General features: G+C 48.0%; 1 protein-coding gene across 1 annotated transcript; it reads right to left on the reverse strand.

Moving 5' to 3' along the window:
- Positions 1-11523: 11523 nt before the first annotated feature.
- Positions 11524-14035, reverse strand: LOC104280714 (chromosome unknown open reading frame, human C17orf64). The gene is made up of 4 exons (XM_009878452.1): positions 13958-14035; positions 13064-13192; positions 11944-12119; positions 11524-11737 (listed from the first exon to the last, which is right to left on the reverse strand). The coding sequence occupies exons 1-4, from the start codon at positions 14033-14035 to the stop codon at positions 11524-11526; spliced, it is 597 nt and encodes a 198-aa protein (XP_009876754.1).
- Positions 14036-14854: the final 819 nt, after the last annotated feature.

Here is a 14854-nt window from a genome sequence, read left to right on the forward strand (position 1 = left end):
TTCAGGGCCCAGGATGGCCGGTCCAGGCCGAGGCTGAGCGCAGGGTGTGCAGCGTGGGCTGGGCACTGTGTTTGTGAGCTGGCTTTTAATTTATTTATGACGTTTGGGACAGGGAAAGCTGCTTGTTCGTCTGCGAGAAAGAGTGCAGAGAAGAATTCCAAATTTCAGATGCACGTGGAACTTAATGGCTCTTGGAGAGCTGAAATTTTGCAGGCCAATAGTTCATATACTGGTGCCTTCGAGTATGTTTTGTGGGGGGAAAGGCTAAATAATACCAACTGTAAAATGCAGTTATGTAATCAGCGAGCGCAGGTTTGATGATTGCATACTTGGACTATCTTCACTGATGTGAAAAGAAGTATTTGCATAAAAAATCCCTGTGGTATTAAGGCTCAGACTGCAGTATATCCTCAACAGCTGTTCAGTGAAAATCCAACTTAAAATTATACGTGGATTTAAAATCTAATTTATTTATAGCAGTTTTTGTTTATGACTGTTTTAGGTACTGCAGACAAGTTCAGCTATCTCCAAGGCAAAACGTTTTTATCCCTGAATGCCCACCCAAGGCAGGGATGAATTATAAAGTTCTTAGGAATTCTTATCTCTTACTAAAAGTGTTTAAAACTATGTAATACTAGAGCTTGGGCAGGGTAGGTCTGCTTCAAGTTGTCCTAAAGCAGCTGCATGACTTGTGTACTGAAGAAAACGTTTAAATGGTTTAAATGTTCCAATGGGTACAGGATTTTACACTTATGTTGTCGGGAGACCTTCCTCCACTCAGCGTTTTTGGTCTCGGGTGTCCATTTCCAGCTTTTGACTGGGCAATCTCGGAGATCTCAAGATTTCGCGTTTGGAATGAGGAGCTTTGTTGGACTGATCCAGGTGAAAGCGACCTAGAGCGAACCGCTGCTGGCATTTCAGCCCTGGTTCGTGGCGGCTCCTCGTGGTTTGTGTTCAGGTTAGGGCAGCCAGGACGGCATCTGACATGGGGCAGGTTAGGGAGGTGTTTGTGGTTCTGTCTGATAACGAAACGCGTGAGTTCAGTTTGTTTAATTGGTGGCTTTATTCTCAAATCTTGCTGGGTGGATGTGCTTCTCTCTCTTTTTTTCCTAAAGCTGCCTCACAGGTACGTTACATATTCGGTGCATCAGCTTTTCTGGGAGGATTTAAGGTCCTAAACGTCACCTAGAATTCTCTTTGATAATTGACTTTGGCCAAGAAACAGAACTTGGCCACAGGTCGCTGCAGTGGTACATGCGGGGCTGCTGGCACGCTTTTCCCGTGATGAATTCAATCCTGACTTGACTCTTGAGTTGAACTTCTCCTTGTAGCATCTCTGCAACCTCAGCCATGCCAAGGCATGTAGATTCTGGAGAAGGGTAGCTGTGGCCGATTGTGGAAGCTGTTAAAGCACCGGAGGTCTGCAGAACTGCTTTGCAGCTGCCTACAAAACACGCCGTTGCCTGCTCTGCGTGCTCGAGCTTGGAACCTTTGCCTCGTGCTGTCCTTGCTGCAGATCTAATGCTTATTCTCCGCGTAATAACATAAATCTGACCTTTCTAGTTTTCAGTTCTTTATCTCCTAACCTGGGTTCTCAGAAGGTGCCTGTACTGGCATCTGGAGACTCTGACACATCACAGTTTTAGCTGCTAATTCCTGTTACTGGCTCTGCTGTTGCGATTTGTTTGGTATTTTTGAGAAGGCAGGAGTCCGGCTGGATGAATTCAGAGGAGGGTAAATGACTTGTTCCTCCGTGCCAGTGTGGTCGCACTAGATCTTGTCAAATTATTTCGCTATTTCGGGACTTCTGCCCGTGGCAGAGCTCAAGGAGCAGAGGTGTAGTCCCCACCTGCCCCTCGCTGCGCCGTTTCCCAGCGCAGAGCTTGCCGAGGCGAACCCCGCGCCTCCCTCACTCCCCTTAGAAGCAGAACCGGGGAATCCCCCACTTTCCCGAGCAGGTTTATCCGTACGTGAGTTCTGGGGCGGGGGCTCTGCATTGACCTCGCGTGCTGGGAGAGCTCAGCCCCCGCCGTGGCTCCAGTCGCCAACTCTAGATGAAGTTAATGAATTCCTGACACTTTATAGACTCACGACGTGCCTCTGCTCGCTGTGCGGGTGCTGCTCGGTGCTGGCGTTAAAGGGGAGACCCGTGAGTTGGAAACCCAGCAGCGTGCATCTCCTGAGTTTGTCTTGAAGGTAAGTAAATCTGTCTCGCCAGAGTAGTTGGATGCAGGTGCTGAGGACAGGTGTCACCATAAGGAAAATTATGTTAACTATTGTTTAAATTAAACCTGTAGTAAGTTATTTTTGCCATAACGTCCTTTGAATCGTTAATTTGTGTTTTACGCGAACGCTGCGGTTTGTAAAGAGAGGGAGGAAGGCGATGTCGGGATTGCTCCCGTGTTCTTGGGGCTGTTCTGGGTGACTTGTTATGGAAGGGGAAAAGTGCACAAAGATTTTAAGAGCTGACAAAGGGGAAGGGGAAAGTTACAGAAAGATATTTGAAAATCACTGTGTCCCTCAGCTACTTGAAATAAAACAACTGGTGACTCTTCGGCCCCAAACGAATTTTTGGTTACTTTTATAGCGTGATATTAATTAGCACCCGTAAGTGTCTGCCTCGGTACCCCGGTAAAAATCCTGTGTCGATACCTGTTGTGTAAGACTTTTTTTTTTTTTTCTTTTTGCACTCAGTTTTTGTTAAATAATTTTGAGCAGTTTTTGTTGTTGAATTCTAACTTATAAGAACAACCGTGTTCTTCTTGTAGCTATAAAAATGAAGTTTTTCTTTAAACCTGCTGCCGTCTGAAATTTGCTAAAGGTGCCATTGTGCTGCTTCTCCTGGTACAAAAAAAAACAAATGCACATTCAACTTGATTTCCTTTTTCAAGTCCTACGTCTTGGTAGAGCACAAAAAGGAAAACGCGTCGTGCCTCAAACGTGAATGAAGCCGTTGACAAAACCTTTACTCGTTTTGCGTGGATTGGATTTGACTTTGCAGGCTGCAGCAGGTAGCGTGGGGGAGATGCTGCCGTTCCCGATCTTTACACGGAGACCCTTCCCTCCGCTGCCGGGGCGGGAACCGTATCTTAGCTCATTGTTTCCTTTTTCTTTGTTTTTTTAAATAAGCAAACAACTGGCCAAGCGTTAGTTGCAAACCCGACTCTTTGCTGTAGGCGTTTCCGCGTTTGCCACGACCGGCCCGGGTGCACGGTGCGGTTCTTGGCCTCGCAAGGGTTTCTCTGAGAAGCAGGGAAGGAACCTCCCATACAGAGAACTAAAGGAGAACGTGGCGGCACCGGTAACGCTTTCGTCCCTAAATCTCAGGAATGTTTAAGGTGGTGGAACAGGTGTCTCTTCGGTGACACAAAGGTGCGTGCTCTAGGGTCTCGTTTAACTCTTTTGTTGCAATCCTAGGTATCTATAGCATGAGTGGCCTTAGTGAGTTCGTTGAAGTGCACATTTTTTTTTTTTTCCTGAAAGTAAATTTTAAGATGAAAAAGATATATACTATATAAATATATAGAGATATTTAGAAACATGGTTTGTGGTGCACAAGTTCAGTGTTGGATCGCTAAATAATTGTCGCAGGTACCATATGTGTAACTTCTTTTCTTTTATGTATATTCCTTTATGGGAAGCGATGTTGCCATGGTAACTACAACTTTACAATTTCTTTACTACTTAATGATGTGAATGAACTCTACATTTTATTGAATATTACCAGCTTCAGTACTATTTTTATACTTTATTGAACTACAGGGGATTTTAATTTAATAGCATTTAAAAAAAAAAAAAAGATGTTGCTTGAACTGTATAACTGTATAAATCAAACTACTTATACAAAAAACACCTTTAAACCAGAATCTCTACCTGTAGTGCCACAGTCCTTTATATGAGAGTATCTCAGTCATTCCTAGACTTTGAAGACCACCCTATTTGTCGTGTCGAGACTTAACGTTTCGTATCTCACGGACTGCAGTGCCCGACGTTATTTGTAACCATCAAACCATATTATGTTTGTAACCAGCATTGTGATATTCTGTAACTGTATTGCTCAAATGGAATATTGACCTAATAAATAGAGTGTTCCCGCATTTTTGAAGTATCTGCGTTGAATTCACTTATAACTTGACTTTCGGGAAATGTCTGCCCTCTCGCTCCCCTCTACTCCCGCCGTACCGAAACGTGGCCCAAAGTGGGGATTTGGCCGTGACTGCTTTTGAACAGTGAGTTAGAGCAAGGCTGGAAGTTGAGTTGACTTCAAAACCAGAATAAATATTGGTGGGATCGTTTCTGATACTGTCGCTGCCGTTATTACTGGAAGAAGTGCTGCGTTGCGTTGGGGGGAATTGTTTCGTAGGTTGATAGGGCTGGGACAAAGGCTGGACTCTGTCTTCTAGGTCTTTTCCAGCTGATGCGATTCTATGATTCTAAGTTGTGCAAGGCTGACGTAGAGCAAGATAATTTTGTGTAAATCCCTGATGGTGCTGCTCTGGAGGCGCTTTGCGCTTGCTGCTCTTGGCTGCATGTTGAGTTGCAAATGTGGATGTGGCTGTGAGGAGGCAGAGCATCAACTGAAAGGTGCTGCACCCTGAGGAACCCAGGGAAGGGCTCTGTGCCAGGTTCAGCTTGTGAAACGAGGACGGCTCCAGAGGTAGCGAGGCTGAAGCCCTCAGGGCCGTGGCAGTGCCCTGTGCGGTCCTGTAGTCCGGTACGGCGTATCCGTACAAATTTAAATGGGTGAAAGATGCAAGTCCTGCGTGTGTTCCTGCAACTTTCTCAATTCTTTCCCTTTTCCCCAGGGAAATGTTGACGTTCGGGAAGGCTGAAACCAAACTACTGAGGACAAAGCAGCAGGAGACTTGGTAAGAAAAAAATAAATCTATTTGCTACAGCTGGTACGAAGGAAGAATTAACAAGAGCAGCCCAAAAACTTCCTGTCCGGGTCGGGGTAACCCGGTGTTCCAAGCGGAGGTATGAGGCCTTGCTGCTGGTTTTGGGGGAGCTGATGAATCAAGCTGGGTAAGAGCTGCCTCCTGGTAATGACTTTCTTTCCGTGGTTACTCTGAGCAAAGTCCAAAACCCTGACGTCAGCAAGGGTCGTGCTCTTCCTCAGTGCTGACTAACACCTGCCCGAGGCGAGCTGCTGGGGAGCCTGCTTTGGCCCTGGGGGCTTTTGGTTTTGCTCTTGAAGGTTTTTTTAAGCGTTAAGAGAAACGTTCTCTTGGACTTGCTGAAGCACCGGGAGCTCTTTCTGGCTGGCATAAAGCCTCGTGCGTCCCTGCCGGGCGCAGCTCCTGTCCCAGGGTGAGCGGCCGCCACGAGGCGTCGCTGCCGCAGGGCTGCGAGCAGCACAACTTCTGCTTATTCTTGACAACTTTTGTTTCCCACTGAACAAAGTTTTTGCTTCCTGTGGCACAAAATGTGTACTCTGCTGTCCTGAACTTAGCTCTCAACAGTGGCCTCTGCTTGCTTCTCTTCAGATTGCGGTTTGGCGGGAGAAAACGGGGGTTTATGCCTTCTTTTCTCTTTTCCTTTGGTTCTACGTTACACACTGACACTTTACAAAATGCAGAAACATCCTACTTTCCGTAAGAGCCAAAACCCAGGTTGTGCAACGCTGCCATGAATTCCCTGATGCTCCATTTAAATGCACCAGAGTAAACAGCCCGAGTTAGGAAATGTGCGTTGAGTGCTCCGGCCATGCCATTGTGCAAGCCTGCTGCGGTAGCGCTGCTGCCCGCCAGCTTCCCAAATTGAAGTGCAGGAAAGAGATGCACAAGTGACACCGACCCATCCTGTTGCCGATACCAAAGGTTTTCTCATCGTACGTGTAGAGCAGAAACCTCCGAAGGTGAAATCTTCTCTCTTTGCCCAAGTCATCTGGTCAGGAAACTCTCTGAGGTTATTTCTGGCGGAGCTCGGTTTTCCTTGAGAGCTTTCCTGTCACTTCTAAGTCACCTCACGTCCTACTGGGAAAATTGTAGAATAATCCAAGTCCTGAGCAGGCTTTAATCTTGCTCAGTTCTGTGTTAAACAAGTGTGACATTTTGAGGGCATACAGCATTTTTCTGATGCTGCTACATGTGCTGATACCATTGGTTTATAGCGTCGGCTATGGCCGAAATTTGAAACCTTTAGCTGAAACGCTATTATTGTTACAAAATTCCTCATGTTCTGCTGCCAAGCCAGGTCTGCACCACACGAGTGTCTGCCCTTGCATGCGGTGAAACCCAACGCAAGAAGCCAAATCCGTTGCCCGGGGAAGGCAGCGCGCGGCATCCTCCTTCGCAAGCTCTCGTGAAGGGTTTTCTGTGCGCGCTTGGCAGCGGTGCCTCCGCGGGCAGCACAGCCAGGGACTTTTGTCTCTTGCCAAGGGCCGTGGATGTGATCCAAGATGCCATTTAAAAAGGAAATCTGTTGTCTTGATTCTAAAAATGGCCTGTGCTATCTGGCTTTCCAAAGGGATCTGAGAGGGTTTTTTTTTCACTCAGGTTTTGATCTGAAGACAGTACCCAAGCCCTCTACCCCAACTGCCCGAGTTTTGGCATGTAGGAGGGAGGGATCTTTGTGGGGTTTTGTTTTTACTGGTCAGACTAAAAGATTTCTGTGTTAACCTCTTGATATTTCTGACTGTTTAAAACCAGGATTCCACTTTAAATCAAACCTAGCCGGCCCCAAAGCCTGAACCGGACAGTTCTGTTACTACTTTCTCACTGTTCCCATCGTGAAGCGTTGGCTCTTGGGCGAGTCTGTTCCTGCAGCAGCGGTGGAGCAGGGCTGCAGCCCTCTCAGTCTGGGCCAGTGGACTGCAGCTGCTGCGTCTGCTGAGCACACTGAGGTGTGTACGGGCTCATGGCCATTGTTTGACTAGAACAGTTAGAAACAGCAAGTGTCTGTGTAAGAGTTATGAAACTTCTTTTTTTAACCAGAATATTTCCCCTACACTGCTGCTCTTGCCTTCTTCTTTCGTTCCCTCCTGCTGCTGACTGTGTGGAGGGTTTGTGTGTGTTTGAGTAGAAGCGAACAGGGGTCAGACCCCGCTCTCCTCAGGAGAGGCTTTCTGCCGAAGCGAGGGAAGGAGCAGCTGCCTGCTGCCTTACAAACGCTGCGCTTCCATTATTGGGGCTTATAAAGGAAGAATGAGGTAGTAAAGATAGGTCTGAGACTTGCACATCCTTGATCAAGTCTTGATGCTGGTGCGCAGCTGTTAGGAAACTCCAAGATAATAATAAATAAGATCTCATGGTTGAAAATAGCACAGTTTTAATTTTGCCTCAGTCGAAGCTTGTTGCTATGACGCTGCAAGTATTTCAGTGTTTGGTGGTTTCGGGAAACCATGGAGACTGTATTTATTCTTTGCTTTTCGGTGAGGTGATGGTCCTGTATTAATTGATTTCTGTTGACCTCCAAAGTTGTCAGGGAACCTTAAAAACCAAAAAAACCCCCAAAATAAGTGGAAGGCATGATTTCCCTGAGGAGCTGTATGTGCTGTATGAGGTGACGCTGGCGTGCCCAAGCTGTCCTGGGGGGCTTTACTGGGTGGATTCTGCATGTGGTTCAGTTCCACAAATACCTCCTCCCAGAAAGCTGTAGGAACACCAGGCTGGTTCTGAGGGCTCACCACCCAGGCTCTCAAGCAACCAGAAATCCCAAGCCCTTGCCATACTCATTACATTTAAATTGCACAAATTCTTAGTGTTTTGTGCGCTTTGCATCTCTGGTGCGTTTATTTACGTGAGAGTCGGTTGGGTGATGGTTTCCCCCGCACTTACAGGGGAGCAGACAAGCGCAGGAGGATTGCCTGGAGCTGCACAGCCGGCAGGTTAGCGTGGGACTCCTACGCAGCCTCCCAGATCACACTGTCTAGCTAGCTCTTGGTTTTTTTGACTTTTAGTTTATGAATTTGGATTGTAAGTGCTCCCTCGGAGCTTTTACATACCAGATTGGACTTTTTTAGAGGTAAATAGACTGGGGAGAAAAGAGATGAAAAGCGAGATGGTTGTGAGCGCATGAGAACTCCCACAGGCCATGTGATTGCATTTTAGCAGCTTGAAAATAGGCTTATGTGGGACAAATCCTCCTTCCGTGGGCAGCCTGTGGCACTTGTTTGTGGCAAAGCCCATCTCGTCAGCAACTGCTTCTAACGTCTCTTTTTCATCCCTCCTGTGGGGTTTGCGTATGCCGGAGTTCTGGCTGGAGTAAACAGGCCACCTGTGACTCCGGCTGGCAAACATGCCTGCTACAGGTCGGGCTGCATTTTTGCTCCAGAAGACAAGCGTGTGTGGCTCTGCTGGGGTGGGCCCAAAGGCAAACCACAACTATGCTGCGAGCATCCAGACTGGTAGGTGAAGGCACACTAATTAACGCCAAGTGATGCGGGCTGACAGAAGGATGTCTTCTCCTTCCTTACTACCTCCTTATGCTGTAGTAGCTTCTCTTGGTGCTGTTTTTCCTACTCCCGTGTCTCCTCTGAGACAGCAGTTCAGCCTGCCCAGCTCTACCACTGATCACGTCTTCCCCTGCTGATCCTCTTGCAAAAACACCACGGGGAGGTGGCTCTACTTGAGCAGGAAAATGCTTTTCCTGCTCGGTGCCAAACGGACGCTGGTTGCACGAGTACCTCTTGTCTGTCATTCTTGCTGCTGGGCAGTGCCTTCGTGGGTGTGTTGGTGATGTCTCTTTGACCTTGGTCTTCCTGCAGGTCTCTTGCACCTCTGTGGAGATTTCAACTGGCATAAAGCTGTTCCAGTTTCTTCTCTTTGAGTTCTGGAACTGGATCTGGGTTTTCTGAAGGACAGCATAATCGCTTAAAAAAAAGAAAAAACAAAACAATTTTAGAGATATTTGTATGAGCAAACTCCACACATTGACTCATGCTTGGGCAATATCTCTTGCATAACCATGGTCCTGTTGGGTGGCAGCAATGATGAGCTGAGAAATGACTGTACTATCTGCACAAATCCTCACCCCGTGAAGTGGTTGTTCCTCACGGCTAAGATCCGGGGCTCTCTCCCACCCCGCTGTGGCCTCCGCTAAGCCAAGGGTTCTGCGCATTCTTGCCCAGCCCAGCCCAGCCCGCGCTACCCAAGCCCCTCAAATCTGTGTTTGTAAGCAAGAACCCATCTGGGCACGCTGGCGAGAAGGCTCCTTCTCCAGGCAGGCTGGGGAAATGCTCAGTGGTGGCCCGTGCCCTTTGGTGGCTGCGCTGGAGCCAAGGCTGAGGCGGGTGTCACCGGAGGGGGGGGTGTTGCTGCGGACGGGCGTTCGCTGCCACTGGATGTCACTGTCGCTTTGTGGCACCCCGAGCTCCGAGAGGATGGTTGAGGGGGCGGTGGGTCCCTGCGCTGAGCGACCTGAGGGTGGTGGGACCACAGAGATGGGTGGCGAGCAGCCACATCTTCCTGGGCAATCCTGGGGAAAAATGATTTTTGTGCTGCCAATGCTTGTGCTGTTTGACTTTTTTTTTTTTCCCTTTAACTTCCAGAGCCTCGGATAGCCCAGAAGACTTATTTCTTTATTCTCTCAGACTGAGATGTGGGGCTGGTTTCTACGGCTTTTGGCAGCGTTATGGGAGCCAGCAGATCGCAAATGAAAATGATGCTCTGTTCTAGCTCCGAGCCGGGAAGTGGGTCTGGTCTGGTATTTTCAGTAAGTCTGAAAACAGAGAATTGGTACCAGTGTTTAAATTCAGCTGTGGTTAGGGTTTTATTTTTTCAATTAAACAGAAGCTTAAATCCCAAATCTCTCAATCTGAGCTGAGTGGCAAGCAAGGCTAGCAGCTGGCGGCTCACTAGCCTCTCTCCTTTAACAAAACTCACAAAATTATCAAATTACCATGCTGACTACCTCAACTGCTTACTAATTACATATTGATTCTGTATTTTTATGCTCACTCATCTAAATAATAAGGCGTTTCCAAATAATCTATTTCTGTAGTGCGGAACGCGCCGGTCCCCCCCGGATCCACAGCCTGTTGTTTATGCTCTAGCAGGGAGCCGACTGCTGTTCCCTTCCCACAAAGGGCAAAGATGCTGATTTTTCTCCCACTTGTCTTGCATAACAAAAGGCATTTGTCAACCGTTACATAACGGCAGAATTTGTCACTTCTTCTGTCGGCCTCTTCGGAGGCAGCCTCGTCCCCAGTGCCATGTAGCCAGCAGGCTCTTGCTGGCTGCAGGTTGGCGCAAGCTTCTCAGCACGTGCCGGTGCATCCCGATAGCGCACGACGCAGCGTGACTCATTCTTGTCGCCCACCATTCAAGTTTTTTCCTTCTTTTTTTAATTTATTTTTATTTTTATTTTTCGTCTTTTTTTCCCTTCCCCCTTCCTTGGGAAGGAAGATGTGGAATTAGTGGAACTGCGTGGTTTGGTTATGGATTTTATTTAGGGGAGTGAAAGTATGGGCAGGTGTTTTCAGGGCGGATATTTGCTTTTTAATAGTTGTTCCGAGGTGGCTGTGGGGAGCCACGCTCAAGCACGTGTCCTGCGGGGCTTGTCCTCAGCTGAGGTCGTGTCCTGGGCTCAGCTGAGCCTCCGAGAAAGGCTGGGCTGGAAATGAAGCTCAGTTTCCCCCTCTGCAGCGCTCACAAGTTTAAGGGAGCAACAACGCCTGTCACCACCCGCCTCCCAAAGCTGCCAGTTGCTTTTTTTAATATCTCCTAATTATCTCGGGCATCTCATGCCAGCAACAGGAATTTGTGTTTGGTGTGGGTTTTTTTTCTTTACAATAGGTTTGATTTCCTCATTGTTGGAATACCTTATTTAAAAATAAATAAATGGCTTTGCTTCCCCTAAACTAAAAGCAAAAACTGTGTGGCCAGCTTCTCCCTTCCTCTCTAACTGGAGGAGAGAGGTGTTTACCTGTGGCGTCAAACTTATTTCTGGCCTTATCACTGCCAGCTGTCGGATGACCACAGCTCCCTTTTTAACATGAAGCAGTGGCCCAGTAACCCAACAAGGTCTTGCCTGCTGCTCTTTTCTAATTTACTCAAACCAATTCCCTAGCTGACTTTTTTTGTTTGTTTAATTGTAGATCTGTTTTAAATCACTTTTTAATAAGTCTCTTCAAGTATGTGTTTCTTGTGGACCTTTGAACTTCCTAGTGTACTCAGCCTTTGCTCAGGAGATATGTTTATGGTCGGCTGTGAGTGTGGTTAACCCGTCAGAGTCGGCGTTCTCTGGAAACTGTTCATTACCACTTCCTCGTGTAGCTGATGCTCAGGCACAGAAACCAGCTTTGGCAAACACGTGCTTTACCTGAACTAGTTGCTTGTTTTCAAGTTTAACACCAATATCATCGGATAAAACTGTGGATCAGACTTGGTCTAGTAAAGCAGGACTAGAAATAGGAGATCAGTAAATGGCTCCAAAAATTGTAAACCACGGCGCTGGGAACATCAGCTCGGCTTCCCAGAGCCAGGCAGGGAGAGGTGCTGGTGGCTGCAATAGCTCAGTGCCCGCCTGACGGTGAGCGCTGGCTCTACTGGCAGGATTTGTGGCCCTTGTTAAACAGACTTCTCAGTTGTAGGCTTCTGCCTTGACATAGATCGGCCCATGTAAGCTGCATGGTATAGTTATCCCCTTAGTGTAGCGGAAACGTCTTGTGGGGTAATTCCTTTCCTGTTTGCTCACCTTAACCTTATCCATTCGGTTGTTCTTGATGTACTTATAGAGCTTCTGCAGTTGCTTTGCCTCCATGTCTGAGAAGAGGGAGACGAACTGCCAGAACTTCCTTGAGAAAAGAAAGACATGGATTGCGTATGCAAGGAAAAACTTTGTCCTCTTCCTCATTCTGCTCCCTAGTTCTGGCGTGGCAAGTGTAACCCTTTGCACAGTTCTCCCCACTCCCCCTGCTTTTTTCCCCTCCCTCAAACTTAAAAACTTTTAAGGGGCAGGAGCCCATCGTGCTGGGAGGGTCACCAGTGCAGCACCACTTACCTCTGCCAGTGCTGGACTTCTGAGGCTTTGCAGTACTGCTGGAGGAACAGATCGATGCGGTCTCCGATTATGGTCAAACTTTCATTGATGTACTTCAGTTTTTTCTCTGTGGGGAGGTGCTGGGGCAAGTGCAGTTTCCTAAGTGACTTCTTAAAGGGTCTCAACAGCTCCTTGCACTGTGAAGAAAAAGTGTTGGCATAGGCGTTCAGCACTTCAAATCCAGGTCTCAGGCATTCCTTTTCACTAAATTATCTGATGAAATAGCTGGCTGGGAGAGCGCTGTACTTCAATGAGTGTCCCTGTGGTCATGGGGGAGCTGACACGGGCCTTCAGCGGGAGTCACTCCTCCACGTGCCAAGGTTGGTGACACCCTGAGCAAATCATACTGAAGGTGACTTGAAAAGGGAATTGAGGGATTTCCAAGGCTGGGAATTTCTTTTTAAGGCTGTAAGGTGAAAGCTATAAATTCCAGGCTACAGAAGAGCTGTTATTCTGCAGGGAGGGGAAAAGGGAACTTCCTTTGCTGCCTTCCTCACACGGCTTCTTCCCATGGCCAAACCTGAGATGTGTTGCAAATGTTTGCGCATGACACAGGAGAAAACACTTGGTCTGGATGCGCTCCCTTTTGTCTGTCTTTTTTGTGTCGGTTGCGTGCAGTGGGCTGTGCCTGGGGCTGTGTGGGGTTGTGCCCTGATGCCCCAGGGGTGAGAAGGTCCTGTCCCATGGTGGGGGAGGATGGCGTGAGACGGAGCTTTGGGGCTGCGTCCTAAGTGATGCCGAGGAACGAGCACATGGTGTCACGTGAAAGGATAACGTAGCAGTACTTGTTTCAAAAAACTGAACCGTGTGTGTGAAATGTGTATTTTGTTGTTGCTGTTTTGTGGCGATTTTTTTGTGGTTTTCTTGTGGTGTTTGTTTGGGTTTTTTGGAAGCTAAGCTGAATGTCCAGATGACTGGAAAACAATGATGAGTTCAAAGCTTTCAGAAGTGGAGGAAAGCTACAGAATGAAGTGTCTTGTCCTGCTTTTTAGCTCCCTCTGCCAAACTCCTGGGTTTTATTTGTTGAGAACCTGAGATGCCACTGACTACTTTTGCTGCTAAATTCTGTTCAGTATCTCACAATTTTAAAGGTGTCTTGATCAAGGCCGTCTGCGCAGCAGATGAGCAGGGTCTTGCATGGTGGAGCACTCTCAGCGCCCGTTACAAAGGCTGCCTCCGTCGCTGTGCCAGCCAGATCCTTCTCTGTGGGCTACAAATTGCCAAAGCCACAGGTTAGTGTCCCCGTTCAAACAAATTGTGCGTCTTCTCTTTAAAAACCAGCCAAGGACAAACCCTCTCTAAGGCTTAGAAACATTTCTCTTCCTGCCAAATCATTTCAGACTGGGTTTTCAGAGGTGCTTAATGAAGCTAGATATTCAATTATAATTAAAAGTCCATAAGTATTAGGTGCCTCCTTTTGGAAATCCTGCCTCTAATAAATTACAAGGTAAACAATGGCCACTCGTTCCTAATGGCGTTAATCAAATACAGGCTGGCAGTCACCTGTGAAGTGGAAATATGTGGTTACAATGGGCTCATTGTAGTGCCACTCTGCTCCATCCGCAGCTTTTATTGATGGCAAAGGTGCTGTGGCTGTCCTGCTGCAAAGCCAGATTGAAAACAAAACCAAATCCTCAGCCACCGAACCTCTTGAGCAACTCCCTTGTCCACGGAGGGGGATATTTTCACTTGCAAAGGGCAGTGGCTGTTTTCCCTGTGTCAACATTTGTGTAGGTGACTCCTCCACTCATCTTTTGGAAAGCAACACTTACATAACTGACAAACCACAAGCTTATGTTGCCTTTTAAAACATACTGAAGTGTGTAGGAAAAGAAGTTCTTTCCTCTCTGTCATGTTCTGCTCTCTTGGAAGATTATTTCTCTGCAAGTTTGATCCCAAACCACATTTCAGGTGCAAATTGAAGCTGGGCTCTCTTTTGCCCTCACTACATGCCGATCTCCCTGCCCATGCTCACCTGGCCGGCTGTGCAGTCCCTGCTGCCATCCCTTGCCCTGGCTCCATCCACTTCATCCCGAGAGCCCGTCCCCTCCATGGGACACACGCCCGTCCTCTGCAATGGTGACGTCTGTCCCTCTCTTCCCTGTGGCCTCACTCACACCAGGTGGGAAGGGAAAACTGCCACGGAGCTGCGTTTGGACCAAAGTGTGACCAAGGTGACTGGGGTGCCCAGATACTGGTTCTGAGTTCCCCCAAGTTCCATGGAGACTGCTGGGCTCCTCCAGCCCCACCATGCTGCAGCCTTCTGGGGCAGAGTCACCTCTCCCTGTCAGTTTTGCTGTTTGATTTTTTTTGTCCCAAAGACAGAAACCCCTGGATTTTCCCCTTGCTGGTAGTGGTTGGTGTGTTCCATGCTGGCAATGGCTCCCATGGGCAATGGGAGGGAGTGGTCCCTTGCTTTGCTTTGTACCTGTGGAAGCTTAGTGGAGTGTCTGGGGCTCTTGCCTGATGCTGGGTTTGCACCTGCAGAGAGTCCAGTGCATGTAACTATGCATAAGTCTGGATTATTTTGACCTCTGAAGGTGGTGCAAAGTGCAGCTCTGAGTCACGCGTGTAGCTCTGTGTGCCGCGTTGGCTATCTGCAAGTGTGGGTCCAGTTCCTGGTGTGAGCAATCACAGTTTTTCTCTGTCTTGTGAACCCAGCAAGTTCAAGACAGGCCTTTCTCCGGCTCTCCCACTGGACTTACTGAGCCGTGCTGTGGGGAAGCACGGGCCCCGAGGTAGGGGTCAGAAAACCCGGCTCATAAAGGGCTGGGAGCGAGTCAGTAACTGAGTCAGTCTCATTTGATGGGGAGTGGAGGTGTAACCAGGAATAGGGACCTTGGACTGCACCTTGGGGTTTTTTTGGGGGAGC

This window comes from Apaloderma vittatum, unplaced genomic scaffold (genome assembly GCF_000703405.1).
Source record: "Apaloderma vittatum isolate BGI_N311 unplaced genomic scaffold, ASM70340v1 scaffold9601, whole genome shotgun sequence".
NCBI classification, from domain to species: Eukaryota; Metazoa; Chordata; class Aves; order Trogoniformes; family Trogonidae; genus Apaloderma; species Apaloderma vittatum.

Excerpts from the sequence above, each read along its gene's own strand:
- LOC104280714 (XM_009878452.1), bottom strand. The coding sequence starts at position 14,035 with ATGGAGGGGACGGGCTCTCGGGATGAAGTGGATGGAGCCAGGGCAAGG. Across the intron at positions 13,193-13,957 it reads GGGACTGCACAGCCGGCCAG|CCCACAGAGAAGGATCTGGC; the intron begins GTGAGCATGGGC and ends GGCAATTTGTAG. Across the intron at positions 11,738-11,943 it reads GAAGTCCAGCACTGGCAGAG|GAAGTTCTGGCAGTTCGTCT; the intron begins GTAAGTGGTGCT and ends TCTTTTCTCAAG.